Below are 14,784 nucleotides of genomic sequence, written 5' to 3' on the forward strand. Positions count from 1 at the left end.
ATCTCATACAGTATGTAATTACTGTGATAATTAATTACTCTGTGTGTGTGTGTGTGTGTGTGTGTGTGTGTGTGTGTGTGTGCGTGGGTGCGTGCGTGAGGCGCGCGCGTATGAGGGTGCGCTTCCCGACATAACCATTAGGCTATACCATATCCATATGGATGTTTTAGACTATTAATGAGTCTGGCTTTATGCCAAATTCTGAGACGATGCTAGTTTGGAAAAAGTAGTGGTTACGTTTTTCTTTTATTTTTTTTCTGTTATTTTTTTTTTTAAATATAGCCTATGATAAGAATCAATATCACAAATCAAGACAAGGAATCACTCATTGTATGAATACCAATGGGGATCATGATGACATCTCAGCAAAATCACTATCATATTTCTATGGTATTTCTATAGGGACTTAAAGTGTGTCTGTTCTACTCAATAGTGAGTTTATAGTGACCTATGGTATTGAATACTTCCTATGGCATTACTGTACAATTCCAACAATATTCTAGTTATTAAATTGGGTTATTATTACACACTGTTTATAGTTGCGCTATGATGTTGGCAGTCTTCTTCTAACATTTATTATGGGATTACTATAGTTCTTTTTTTATAAGGGGCAGCCTGCTGACTGAGAATAAACAGAGGCATGATGTATCAGTGTAATATGTCAGGTATATTGTTACACTGCGGACGGTAAACGCTACTGACTGATGTACTGAAGCAGCAGCTTTATTTCACTTCATTTCGAACCATTGTCCATTGAGTGTTTTTTTGCGCTCCGGTCTGGTTTGACGGACACAGCCCGGACCACCCCTCACTGCGGTGGAGAAGTGGAGGATAAATATATCTCTCCCCCTCCTCTCCTCGCGTTGAGTCCGCAACATCCTGACTGGCTGAGGCTGGCGATCACAGGCGGCGGCAGCGGCAAGCCCACTAAAGCAAGACGGATGAATTAGAAAACCTGCTGAAAAAACCAGCAGCCCCCCTTTTCTTTTTTTTTCCTTTTTTTTTCCCCTTTGCGTTTTGAGGAGTGGGGCTGAAAACCCTGTCGCCCCCATCCTGACAGTGAGAGTGTGAAGCGGATACAAGGTTAGTAAAACAAGTATTTTTTTTCTCCTTAATGTGTGCAGCTGCATAGGGTTAAATAAGATGAACCACAACAAATCAATGCAGAAGAGTGCAGAGTGATTTTCAGCGAGGCTCTAGATAGGCATCGGGCAATGAAACAAAAACATTTAATTTGTATGCAGGACGCTTTGCTGGGGTTCCTCCATCGGGCATGGGAACTCCTTTAACTTCACCAACTTATACTGCGGCAACAGCAGCCTAACACACACACACACACACACACACACACACTTACACACACACTTAATCAGTGTTCAAGTGTTCTCCAGTGTAAACTATCCCGCAGTTCAAGCTGTTTTCTTATCCCGATGCACCATTCTTGGTCATTCCCGTCAGTGCTAATTATTGTGTGAAGTGAGTCCCCAGCGCCTCTCAGATCACATAGCACTGCAGCTGCCCCGCTGCATGTACAGCCGACCAACTGCAAGGGCTATAATAGGAAGGAGAGGTAGGGTTGCGCAGCTGACGGTGCTGATTCCTAGGAGCTGGAGCGCTGCAGTCCTATTTAAGTCTCTGCCCTGTCGCTCCTGAAGGCTTATTAGTCAAATGTCACCTCATTACAACACATATAGGCTTAAAGTCCGATAGGAAGACCTGCACTGATTTGTGTTGGGATAAGGGAAATAAAATGTATATATGATAATTACTTTTTTGATCTGTTTGCAGAATGTGTTTTTGTGGGCGGTGGCTGGGTCAGCTATTATTCCAGTGGACCATGTAAACCTTGTAAACTGGTGTAGTGCATCATTGTAAACAGGCCCCAAGTGAGCCGAGCCAATACATTTCACATGAATATTTATGAACAAATGAACCTGCAAGAATATACAGGCTGCAAAACCTTTAGTGTAATCTTATATTGTTAGTGATATTTTGTCCAAATCCTGTTTCTATCATTGGTTATGAATAAACCCAGACAATATTAGTAGAACCCAGATAATATTTTAAGCCAAGGCTGTAAAACTATATGCTTTCACACTGGATGTCTCAGATCTCCAACTGAAACTCTTCTACACCTGAACAAACTTCACACCAGCAACATAGTTTCTAGAAACCTTATTCACTTTGATCACATTTTTCAGAATTGTCAGACACTGGTTCCAGATCTGTGGATCTATTTTTTGTCCATACTGTTTGTACTATTTGTATTCAGTCAGTTCTAATACTGTGCGACTGATTGCTTTTCAACCTGGCAGGGCTCCTGCGCATAGAGATTCACCATGGGGATCAAGGCTGCCCTCCCCAAATATGAGCTGTATCTCTACACTGCCGTGCTCTCCGTGGCCTTGATATGGGCAGGCAGTTGGATATTTGAAGCTTCAAGCGGTGAGTGGACAACATGTCAAGAGGCGTCCGAGGATAATACATACAGTAGCTGCATAATATCACAGCAAAATCCTCAGTGTTAATGTGACTCAGAGGGTGTAAAAAATCAACTCAGTGCCAGTGTTTGTATCAGTCCACACCCATCAGAGTTCATTTAACACTTTTAGATGGTTTGGAACAGCAGCTCCAGAGCCACATCAGCTCTATAAGTGGACAAACAACTCTCCAATCAACAAACACCAAATAATTGTCACTGAAAAATCAACACTTATTAATGCTGGGAACGTTGCCTTGTAAGTGTCATATCAAAATCTCCTGCCAACAACAGGATCCCTATCCATAAAACATTATCATTATAACCTAAAACTGCTTTTGTATGTGATTTAGAACAATGTTCATCTGCCAGATTAAAAGGGAAACCCCCCCTAAGGAATTCCCACATATTCCTATTATTATGAAGGCTAATTAAAGCCAGTCCAATTAGGAGCTAATGATTGTCCTGATGGAGATATTTCTGTGGTTAGTGGCAGAATATGTTCCAGGCTGCACACTGTGGAGATTTTGCCAATACTTTGCATGTGCTCTGACAGTAAAATGCTGCAGCCAGCCTCTTCGCACATTGATTTGAATGGGCTGAATGACGGGTTATGTAATCCGGTGGATGGCACTGTCTGTCACAGTCAGCGCTGTCAGATTGGCCGGGGCAGAGTCATATTGTCACTCATTATTCTGGCCTGCTTTCCTGTTACTGTCTAGCTCCTGAAATGGTCACTTGTGGCCGCTCTGTGGGCATTTATTATCCTCAAGTCTGCATGCTACAGCGATACTGTGTACTGGCAATAGAAGTTTGGCTATTTTCCCAGAAATAAGAGGCTTTCCCTGACTGACCCTCACATTTTGATATCCTCTTTCATGGCCATTAGTGTAATCAGGCAAACCTGCGGGAGCCGTTATGGCGCTTGCGAACTTGACTTACATTGCATCCGCTTTTGTAGCCTATATGTCTGCGTCAGCATCACTAGCTTCTGCATAATCATTTCACTGAGTTTCTGCTGTGACATAATCTCCTGAAAAAAAAAAAAAGATTAAGGCTTTATGATTGTAGTAGAGATGGTGACTGAGAAAATAAAAAGCTTTGTGGTAAGTATATTGCGTAACATTTGGCTTTGTGGAATGGGCTTATTCTCACACCTCAAATGCGCTATGTGAACAATCCAGCAATTACACTAAACCTCCTTGAATTGTGCCCACCGAACTTCTCACCTCAGGTCAGAGAGATGGAAAAAATGTCTCAGTGGGTCATAGAAACCAGCAACAAAAAACAAGCCTGAGCTTAGTAGCCAGAAGAACCCAGAAGCTTTACCATATATTGCCATCAGTTATGAAATGTTAACATTTTATTGGTTACACCCAATTTGATGTTTTGTTTGTTGATTATTCTGTAAAATTCTTCTTCTGTCTGTTCAGAGAATGTAAACAGGAAGGCCTTCAAGGAGAGTGTGAAACCAGGATGGCATTACTTTGGCAGGAAAATGGCAAGTTGTTCATTTATAGTGTTTATATACCTCTTTGTATTCTATAATTGATATGTGTGCTGTTAGTGCTTGTTCAAAGTCAAGATGAAGCAACTCAGACATCTAAGTGCTTGTTTGTCAGTAATGCATCTTCCTTCTCCACAGGATGTTGCGGACTTCGAGTGGATGATGTGGTTCTCTACATTCCGCAATCATATCCTTTTTGCTCTCGCCGGTCACGTGATCTTTGCCAAGATTTTCACCCTGCTATCTCCCAAGGTCTGTGTGTGTGTGTGTGAAGAGAGAGAGAGCGAGAGAGAGAGAGGGTGTGAATGCCCGTGTGCTAGCACTGTATTCTGACTGTATGCATGTATAACTGCATGCCTCTGTGTGTGTGTGTGTGTGTGTGTGTGTGTGTGTATGAGTGGACACATGCTTTTCTCCCATCAAAGCTTATACATCAGGTTTTGTTTGATGTGTAGTGTGATACATAAATGGCAAAGCAATGCAATGTAACCGATATAGAAATAATATTGGAGTTGCACTGATGTGAACAGTAGGCCATGGGTGTACAAATAATAATAATATATATATTTTTTAAATTAATATTGAATCCTCCAGTCTCTGAACTGTCAAAGGCTTCATTTTCTAATTGGTGAGAAACATGTTCAAGAAGTCTTAAATAAAGCAATCTACTGCTACACAAATTAAGTTGAAAATTGGGCAAATCCTAAAATTATGTTTACATAGAGCAAATATATCCCTCCTTTCATTCTCAAATATGTGGTTCTCTATTCTATTCTATTCTATTCTATTCTATACTATTCTATTCTATTCTATTCTAACACATTAAGCATGTATGACAGCATGTATAAGCATGTATAAACTGTATTTGTACCCCCAGGCCTAACACAGTTTTGACTTGATGCATGAGGTTAATGCTGTGGAGTGGGATAGTGTCTGTTGGAGTGTACCAATGATTCTTACCCGTAAATATTGTTGACATCTTTAAAACAGTTCAATATGTTTTAAACATGTTTTCTGTCTTGTTCCATGCTTGCAATGAAGATTGGTATAGATGGATGTAAGGTAACATCATTAAATTTATGAATTCCATAACCCATGTCATGTGTTTCATTCAAATCATTGATACCCGGACAGTAGATTTGTAGAGAACAATGTTATAGTACTAACTCCACCTTTGATGTGTATTGCATAAACATTATGGATGCTACACCAGTGCTGTTACATCATCGCACTGACGCTGGCCCCTCTTCACCCACAGCACAGACCCTTGATCTTCGGCATGTACGGCAGTTTGGTGGTCCTGGTCACGATGGGCTGGACCTTCATGGCGCTGGTTCTGTCTCACTGCATCATACTGTACAGTGTTGCTCTGGTCAAGAGGAAATGGATGTGCTTCCTAGCCGGCCTGGCCACCTTGGCCTCCATCAAGCTGGAGCCCTACAACTCCTGGCAGGTGAGTGGCTCCAGGTAACCTACAGCCAAACTGGTATGTAGATCTAGTCTGTGTCCAGTAAACTTCTTAACAGGTGGTAGTCTGGTTGATAATGTTGGTCCAATAATCAGAATTTATGAAGAAATGACTCTAACACTACACAAAGTTGCATGTGTCATAATTCAGGGATGTAGTGGAGGGCAAACCCATCTACTCTCAGTTTATCCACCTGTTTCATTTGTAAAATAGAGTTTATCAACCTTTTTCAGCTGACATAAATCTTAATGGCGTAGATTCATAATATACATCATAGTAAGTAGCATCAAACTGATGGAAGTTATATGGGAATAGGGTCTTTTAAGGGAAAAAAATTATACATATTATATGCTTTTCTGAAAATATAATAGATTTTTGTTTACATGGGTTGTTTACCTTCTGATAATCACTGGATGTGATAGTTCACCCACCTTTTCATTTACCACAACTTTGTTTACTGTAACCTCACCGGGTATAACTTATAACCTTACAACCTTCAGCAGAATCTGTGTGCTTAATTCCAAACCGTCCATCTGAAATCTGAATTGTTGAATATTTAGATCCTTCTTATGATTAACCTTTTGGTAAACATATGTGTCGGAAGAGGCTGAAGGTGACGCTGTGTGTGGCTCAGCATAACTCTGGCTCCTCCTGCAGGAAGCCTTGGTGACTGGCTCTTTCAACCTGCAAGACATCCTGTTCTACGGTGGCTGCGGCTTCTCTATCATGCGCTGCATGAGCTTCGCCTTGGAGAACTGTGACCGGAAGGACGGCAACTACACATTCTGTGACCTGCTCAAATACAACTTCTACCTCCCCTTCTTCTTCTTTGGTCCCATCATGACCTTCGACCAGTTTCATGCTCAGGTGAGTTGCTGCAGACTGATTGAACGGCAGGCTGGCCATTTCTGTCTCTGTGCAAGCTCGGTCAGTGGCGTATATGATGTGATGGTCATATAATTTTACAACAACAGCTTGTTTACAGGACTGAATAGTGTTCAGTGTGTCAGTGTATTGATCTGCTCTGCAGGTGAACAACATCAAGCTGACCCGTAGGGAGAGGGAAATGTGGAACATCACCACCCAGGCCTTGTTGCACCTGGGAGTTATTCTGGTGGTGGACGTCTTCTTCCACTACCTCTACATCCTGACCATCCCCAGTGACATGAAGCTGGTCAAGCAGCTTTCTGATTGGTCCCTGGGTCAGTATGTCTAATAGGGTTCGACCAAAATGAGTTTTTGAAATCTGATACTGATATTGACACCAATGTTTTTGTATTGAAGCTGCTGATAACCGATATTTTGTGCCCATATTCCATTTCCTTAAATGCCAAAAAGTATTCAGTTTTTCCCCTAGAATTGCACGCTTGCAAGGGTGAAAAGGCCCCTGAAAGAGTATTTAGACCATCATGTGACACCAAAATTCTCCATTGAAACCCCAGGATAATGAATTATTTTAGGGTTTGCAGCTCTTTAAGGCAGGGTGGCCCACTGCACTTATTCAAAGAGGAAACTCTGGGATATATTATACCTTTAAATTAAATGAATACTTAAAATGTGCAAAGATTAAAAATTGTATTGCAGGTTTTACAGACTGTTTTTATGTAGCTATGGTCAGGGAAGAACCACCATCATATTGGAGGTGGATGACATGAGTGGTTGATTTTTCATAAAAGGCCAATATTGGTCCAATATATCAGTCTAACCCTAACTTCTAAGTTATTGCTGAGTCCAAACATTATCTGTCAAATTTTCATCAGTGACAGTGTGTAACTGTATGAATATAAAGCAAGGTGTTGCTGAAAAAAAGGCATGCATGCTCCGTAAACTTTGCTTTGTTCCTTTGCAGCTGGTCTGGCCTACTCCAACCTGGTGTATGACTGGGTGAAAGCCGCCGTCATGTTTGGCGTCATCAACACCGTGTCTAGACTGGACCACCTGGATCCTCCTCAGCCTCCTAAGTGTATCACCATGCTGTATGTCTTCGCTGAAACGTAAGTGTCAGTTTGGACCCAATATGTAACATCAGCATGGCAGCTGAAGAGTTCAGAGGTGCATTTAATGTACCATGTAATTTTTTTGTTGACCATACCTAACCTTGAAATGTTGTCTTGTCGTTTTTAGGCATTTCGACAGGGGCATCAATGACTGGCTGTGCAGGTGAGTGTTTGAATCCAAATTTCCTGCTCTAACTGACACTGAAAGTTTTTTTCTGTATATGATTCTTCATGAAGTTGAATCTGTTTGATCGTAGCTGAGTTGAAAATTTGCAGGTATGTTTATGACTATATCGGGGGCAATCATGACAAGATCTTCAAGGAGCTCCTGGCAACCTTCTGCACCTTCGCCATCACCACCTTGTGGCTGGGTCCGTGTGAGCTGGTGTACATCTGGTCTTTCTTCAACTGCTTCGGTCTCAACTTTGAGCTGTGGGTGGCCAAGTTCTTCTCCATTCCTCCATTCTCCACCATCGAGGTGAGCGACACATCATGACAAAACCCCTCATTCTATATACTGCACTTAGCAAAGTGTGCTTTTATGTCAGTTCTTTGAGTATACCTGTCTGTGTCCGACTGCCTCCAGGGTGCTATGGGTGAGGCCATGTCACGCAGGATCAGGGGCGTGTTCAATGCCGCCAACTTCTGGGCCATCGTCCTCTACAACGTTCTCTCCCTCAACAGTCTGGAGTTTGCCAAAATGGTGGGAAGAAGACTGATCTTCAAAGGTGGGAAGCTGCTAGGGAAGTAAATAAAACAGATCCGGGGAGTTAGGCTTCTCTGTAAGGTCCAATCGAAGCAGATTCAAGGGCATGAAAAGCATCGCACAGACAGTTCAGGAGAAACTGAATCCCAAGGGGCTCCATCCCCCATAGATCACTTGACTTTAGCCTCCTCTTTGTTGTTTTCCTTCATGTACAATACAAGAAACCTTAACAGTGGAGCACTGACAAGGACTGAGAGGTTTTTGAAAGGATTATCTCCAGTTGAGCATCTACTCAGAGTACAAAGAACACAACAAAACAGCAAGTCATATCTTCCTGACCTCATTTCTCCTCTGGTTTCCCTTCCACTTCCTCCTTCTTTCCCTCTTCTCCTTCTTCTTCTTCTTCATCTTCTTCTTCTTCCGCTTCTTCTTTCCTCATTTTTCTCCAGGTTTCCCTCTGTCCACCCTGTCAGTGCTGCTGGTGACCTACTGTGGTGTGCAGTTGGTGAAGGAACGGGAGCGAAAACAAGCCCTCTTGGATGAGCCAGAGCCGGTGAAGCCGGTGGATGGAGACAAAGAAAAAGCAGAATAAACAGACGGGAAGACTGAGTTTTACAGACGTCATCTTCAACAACCCCTTGCATTGTTCCAACCTCGGTCTTGCGAACTCTACTGAACCAGACTGTTAACAGCCAGTCAGCACCTCCATTGTTCACAAGTCTGCGTTTTTGCTTTCGTTTGTCAGAAGCGAGGCAATGTTTTGAACTGTGAAATATCCTCAAGTGCACTTGCTGTAGATAATCGCCACACGTCCTTTGACACAAACCCACCGATGGTGCATTTTGTATTTGTATTTTATCCTCACAAAAGAATGTTTAACAAATTATAGGCCTGCCAAATATTTTTAGATTGTTAAAGCTAATATATTGAAGAAGATACAGTATTGCCTCCTGTGTTTATTTGTAATGTACCAAATATCCAAGGCAGATGACAAGTTTTTGCTGGGTTTTTTTTTTTTTTTTTTTTTTTTAGTTTGACGGTAATCTTGCCTCAGACGCCTTAGACCCTAAACATCACAACTTCTAACCTTACTGAAAGGTTTTTAAACTTGAACAAACTCTAAATAAAGGTGCCATTTGCGTAGTGTAATGAATAAACATAGGGTGCTGTGGAGACTGCGGTCCTCTGCATTGTTTGTAGGTGATTGTAATGTATTTGCTGTACTGTCAATAAGCAGAAATGCAAATCACCGTGTATGGGAAAGTCCATTTTAGAATTGATAGAGAATGTATCACTTTATTAGATCTCTATTTATATGTTAAAACTGAATGTAGTTCAGTTGAGCTGAAACACTGAGAGTCATCCGCACTGGAAACAGAGCATGACTGCTTTACTCCACTACCATTATCTTCCACAGGAGATTAGGTGTGACATTTCTGCATATCTTTCCTCTGCCCCCTCTCACATGACCCAGGCTGCGAACATGCCACGATGAGGCTGAGGCCCTCAGTTCACTATGAAAGGCAATAGGCCCAGCAGGGAGTGTGGGTCACTGTCACCAAAATCTGTCGTATGTCTTCAGTGTAACAGACAGCGGAAAAATCTTGCCTTTTCTGGTTGAAAGGTTTCTATTTGAAAGTGTTCATTTCAATGGTTTGACTTGAATTCAAATTTTGTTTCATCCAGAAGTGATATTTCTGCTCTAAGTTTGATTTGTTGCAATATGGAGAGGAAAGAATAAAAACCTGTTGGAATGAAAATGGCTGAGTTGTTGTTGTTGTTGTCCACTTGGATGGATAAGCAAGGTCCCCATAAAAAGATCCTGATAATCTGCCATTTTGTTTAAACATATGGAAATGCTTTCATGTTATCAAGTGAATAAAGAAAATAGGTTGTTTTACTCAGAAGTTATGATATATCACCACAAGATGGCGGAGTTTCACTGCAGAGCTCTGCTGTACTGCTCCACTGACATCCACTGGACTTTTTGAGAGTGAACAGCCAAAGATAGCCCAAAACTCTAAGGATATCTTTTCTAAGGATATATTTTTTATGAGAATATGAAAAAATAAAGAAGAGCATGCTGATCATCCATTACTATTAATACACCTTCACTATCACACAATAAATCATGAAAACATTTACATTTGTTTTTCTCTTCTAATTATTGCCCTTCATATGGAGCTTGCTAAAGTAAAGTACCTATGTATGTACAAAAATGTACATAAATAGGTACTTTACTTTAGAAAGAGGTTGGAGAAGTTGAGAGATTTGATCATGTTTCTCTAAAACGAGGGACTGTGCTAAGGTCTGGTGTCAAGGGAAGGTCATTATGTAACACGTGTAAAACTGACTCATTAGTCTTCCAGAAACTTGCCTATACATTAGCTCCACTGACTTATATGCAATATGGTGGACTGTTCCTTCCTCAGTGTCAGTGTAAGTTACTTTCACCTTTCCAAGCCAGTATCAGATTACAGAGAAAAAAAACTTGGAAGCAGAGTGAAAGAGCAGATATTTCATCAAAGTAACAGGACCCTGCCTGGTTGGCTGGTGAGAGGTTGTGGTGGATTTAACATGCCAACACCCCCTTTGCTTAGTCATTCAGCTGTTTGTGGGGGACTGTTTGGTGCAATAGTGGACAGGTCCTCTTCCCTATCCACCAAAATGGATTCCTCAGCTTTGTGAGGGCCCTATCTATAAATACCCCCTGACTTACAGAGTGACTGACAGCCAGAGACAGCTGCAGCAACCATGTGGAGACTATCCACAGCGATCTACGTAGCTCTTACCCGCAGTTCTGCTCTGTTGTGGGGAGCAAGTAGGGCGCCCCTCTTCTAAGCCTCTCCCTCCCAGGAAACCCAACCAGGTTAAGGAGACAGAACAAAATGGCTGCCCTGACCATAGACCCGGTGGAGCAGCCACGGATGTACCAACAGACCCTGCTTCAGGATGGACTCTGTGACCTCTTGGAGAACGACAAGTTTGTGGACTGTGTCCTGAAAATCCAGGACAAGGAGTTTCCCTGCCATCGGCTGGTGCTTGCTGCCAGCAGCCCCTTTTTCAAGGCTATGTTCCTGTCTGACCTGGAGGAAAGCAAGAAACGTGAGATTGTCCTCAAAGATGTGGAGCCAGGCGTTATGGGGATGATCCTGCGTTACTTATACACCTCTGACATTAACCTGACGGAACAGAACGTCCAAGATATCTTCATGGTTGCTAACATGTACCAGATCCCCTCCATCTTCTCGGTATGTGTGTCCTACCTCAAAGAGAAGCTGGTGCTGGGCAACTGCTTGGCTATCTTCAGGTTGGGGCTGCTGCTGGACTGTCCCAGGCTTGCTTTGGCCGCCAGGGAGTTCATCTGTGAACGCTACCAGGTTATAGTCAGGGACCAGGACTTCCTCCAGCTCGGCCCGAGCGAGTTGGCCTCCATCATCACCTCAGATGCCCTCAACGTTGAGCAGGAGGAGGTGGTGTTTGAATCCCTGATGGACTGGGTCGGCCACGACGAGAAAGATCGAGTTAAGGACCTGCCAGAGCTGTTGCACTGTGTCCGTTTCAGGCTGATACCTTTGGATTACTTCAATGAAAAAGTGGAGCGTCACAAATTGATTCGGTTCAACCAGGAGGTGAAGAAGGAGCTGGAACTCATCAAGGATGCCCAAAGAGGGCGTCTCCCAAAGCCCAGGAAACCCAGCGGCGAAGGGGCAGAGGGGGGAGAGGGGAGCGAGGAGGAGGATGATGATGAGGAGGGTTTGCTTCCGGGTATCCTCAACAATAACCCTCGGTTCGGGATGTTTGAGACGGAACTGATACTTATGATCAGTGACACTGGGACGGTGGCCTATGACCCGGTAGGAAACGAATGCTTTGTGGCCTCAGAATCCTCAGAAATTCCCAAGAACCACTGCAGCTTGGTGACCAAGCAGAACCAGGTGTTTGTGGCTGGAGGACTTCTCTACAATGAGGAGAACAAAGATGAGCCGTTCAGCTCTTACTTCCTACAGGTACTGTGTCAACCCCAGTATCATCTACGAACCTCATCAGAAGCTGTTGCTTTTGTCCTAATTTCTCTAAACAGTTGTATTCAAAGATCCCATATCCCTCAATGAATAAAAGCTTTTAACTTGTATCTGTGAAATGCATATTTCATGTGAATCTCATATCCTTCTCTTCCATCCCAGTTTGACCCGGTAAGTTCAGAATGGCTAGGGATGCCGTCACTACCCAACCCTCGCTGTCTGTTTGGGCTGACTGAAGCAGAGAACTCCATCTTTGTTGTGGGCGGCAAGGAACTGAAGGAGGGAGAGCATGTGCTGGACTCAGTCATGATCTATGACAGACAGTAAGTACAGATAACAAATTTAATATGGGACTGTATTTATCATAGTCTACTCTGTAGTTATCTCTTAAAAGAAAACACTGTCTTTATATGAGCTAAAACAGGGAACGTTCTGGATTTTTAGAAACTTAAGTCATATTAAACTATATGAAATAAATCTATGTGAGGCTTCTACACATCCTGGACCTTCCCATCAAGTTTATTTTTTCTCAGAACTATTTTTGTACTCTTGTTTTCAAAATAGATGTCAGTCTGTAGAAACCACAGAGGTGAAGACCTATACAGAGTCATTACTAATGATGTCACAACTCTTTTTCCACAGATCATTCAAATGGGGAGAGTCAGACCCACTTCCTTACGCAGTGTACGGCCATGGGACCGTATCACACAACGGTCTTGTTTATGTCCTGGGAGGAAAGTCAGAGAGCAAGTATGAGGCACTTGAGATAATCTAAAGCATGTATTACATCTTACTGTTGAATTCCAACTCAAGAATCCTGTGTATCCCTTTTGGAAAAAAAATCATCAGCTAAAGTTCCTCATTTAACCCTATCTGTAGAATGTATAATGTGTCCAAAGTGTTTCATTTTACCAACCAAAAACATCAACTATCCTTCAAAATGTGTAACAATTTGTTTTCGTTTGTGCTATCACTCATTTTGTAACATTATGTATCACTTTTTTCCAATTGTGTTTGGAACAAAACTCGTCAATAATGAATCCACTGTCTCAAATGATGTCCCACTGTCTTTATGCAGGAAGTGCATGAGGAGGGTGTGTGTCTACAACCCCACTAAGTTTGAGTGGAAGGACCTGGCTCCGATGAAGACGGCCCGCTCCCTGTTCGGCGTCACCGTCCACATGGAGCAGATCTTTGTGGTGACAGGGGTCACAGACACAGGCCTCACCAGCACTGTGGAGGTCTATGACATTGCCACCGACAAGTGAGACGATTGTTTTTTTATATGACATCTTTTATCACGCTGTTACAAGGTGGAGCATCTGTTCATCCTTGTGAAATGACTCATAGACCCTGGTTAGCGGCTACTGAAGCGATCATCAGGTCATAAAATAAAAAAGCACTGGTGTTGCTGTGTGTGTCATACAGTAATATAGCAGCTTATTTAAGACCATCATCACTTCCTGTGTGTGTGTGTGTGTGTGTGTGTTGTCCTGTTATGCTCCAGGTGGTCTGAGTTTACAGAGTTCCCCCAGGAGCGCAGCTCCCTCAGTCTGGTCTCGATGGGAGGCTTCCTGTACGCTGTGGGGGGCTTTGCCATGATGCCCAGTGACACCAGCGAGGAGCCCGCCCCGACAGAGATGACGGACATCTGGAGGTGAGGCACACTGCATTCGGTCAATGCACTTTATGAGCGGGTACAATGTGGTCAAAACACCTGATTTTACCCTATTTTATAATATTTTCTTTTTATGTTTTACTGTTCATTCTCACACTTATCTTAGTCAAGATATGGAAAATCAGTGGTGGTTTGGTTTTTTTTTTATTTCCACTGAGAAAAATCACCCCGAAATTGAATTTACATGTTATTCCTGTAATCTTGGACAGTCAGGAATTAGGAAATGAACGAGCGTCAAAGCTTGAAACAACACAGCAAAGACAAATCTGATGCCTCCATCACACAGCGATTTCTGGAGCTCCTCCATTGACAATAAATAGGGATGTGGTCATCTTATGGACTGTGCCCAAAGTAATTTTTCAGTTAATTTGTTTCATTTGTGTATAAAATGGAAACAAAAAAATCATGAATCCATAAAATCAACTTCCCATACATTATTAATGAAGCAATACCAACAAGTGTTGCCCGATGACCCTTCACCCATAGACCACAGGTGGATGAATCCTTTTTTAAGGTGGATTTTCCATTTAATGCCAAGTCACTGTCTCTCTAGTAAATGCATCAAGTTCCCAGTCGTTTAAGCTGTTCAGGTCTCTGAGGAGGCTGTTGTGCTGTGCCACTCTAACAGACTTATGTCCCCCACAGATACGATGAGCCGGAAAAGTGCTGGAATGGGATTTTGCGAGAGATCAGCTATGCAGAGGGAGCCACCATTCTTCCTGCGCGCCTCAACACTCTGCGTCTCACCAAGTTATAACTGTGTGAACTGCTGCTGCCATGAAGTTAATGAAGTCACATAGCATATAAATAATTCAGTGTACTAACTTTTTTTTTTACTGTTGGCCCCAAAACCAGCAAAGGATATGTTTAAGGGTATCAGGCATATGTTTTAATTGGCCTCTGTAGACAACACAGTGTTATGAA

General features: G+C 42.6%; 2 protein-coding genes across 2 annotated transcripts; both read left to right on the forward strand.

Annotated features, from left to right (window-relative positions):
- Positions 1-2,339: 2,339 nt before the first annotated feature.
- Positions 2,340-9,045, forward strand: hhatla (hedgehog acyltransferase like, a). The gene is made up of 11 exons (XM_071543021.1): positions 2,340-2,445; positions 3,913-3,980; positions 4,125-4,238; positions 5,245-5,439; positions 6,112-6,321; positions 6,485-6,656; positions 7,304-7,448; positions 7,579-7,614; positions 7,728-7,929; positions 8,038-8,179; positions 8,607-9,045. The coding sequence occupies exons 1-11, from the start codon at positions 2,340-2,342 to the stop codon at positions 8,747-8,749; spliced, it is 1,533 nt and encodes a 510-aa protein (XP_071399122.1). The 3' UTR covers positions 8,750-9,045.
- A 2,000-nt stretch (positions 9,046-11,045) lies between these two features.
- Positions 11,046-14,736, forward strand: LOC139664196 (kelch-like protein 40a). Its single transcript, XM_071542943.1, has 6 exons — positions 11,046-12,167; positions 12,345-12,505; positions 12,825-12,932; positions 13,261-13,446; positions 13,690-13,839; positions 14,506-14,736. Exons 1-6 carry the CDS (start codon positions 11,046-11,048, stop codon positions 14,615-14,617), a joined length of 1,839 nt encoding a protein of 612 aa, XP_071399044.1. The 3' UTR covers positions 14,618-14,736.
- Positions 14,737-14,784: the final 48 nt, after the last annotated feature.

This window comes from Centroberyx affinis, unplaced genomic scaffold, assembly GCF_046629955.1.
Source record: "Centroberyx affinis isolate AG114_WGS23_722 - 3 ecotype Tasmania unplaced genomic scaffold, CSIRO-AGI_Caff_v1 ptg004204l_1, whole genome shotgun sequence".
Lineage (NCBI taxonomy): Eukaryota > Metazoa > Chordata > Actinopteri > Beryciformes > Berycidae > Centroberyx > Centroberyx affinis.

What these genes read in the sequence shown, in the direction of transcription:
- hhatla (XM_071543021.1), top strand. Translation starts at nt 2,340, where the DNA reads ATGGGGATCAAGGCTGCCCTCCCCAAATATGAGCTGTATCTCTACACT. An exon ending in GCTTTCTGATTGGTCCCTGG is followed by an intron (nt 6,657 to 7,303) that starts GTCAGTATGTCT and finishes GTTCCTTTGCAG; the next exon opens with CTGGTCTGGCCTACTCCAAC. An exon ending in CTCCATTCTCCACCATCGAG is followed by an intron (nt 7,930 to 8,037) that starts GTGAGCGACACA and finishes GACTGCCTCCAG; the next exon opens with GGTGCTATGGGTGAGGCCAT.
- LOC139664196 (XM_071542943.1), top strand. Translation starts at nt 11,046, where the DNA reads ATGGCTGCCCTGACCATAGACCCGGTGGAGCAGCCACGGATGTACCAA. An exon ending in TATGACATTGCCACCGACAA is followed by an intron (nt 13,447 to 13,689) that starts GTGAGACGATTG and finishes GTTATGCTCCAG; the next exon opens with GTGGTCTGAGTTTACAGAGT. An exon ending in GAGATGACGGACATCTGGAG is followed by an intron (nt 13,840 to 14,505) that starts GTGAGGCACACT and finishes TGTCCCCCACAG; the next exon opens with ATACGATGAGCCGGAAAAGT.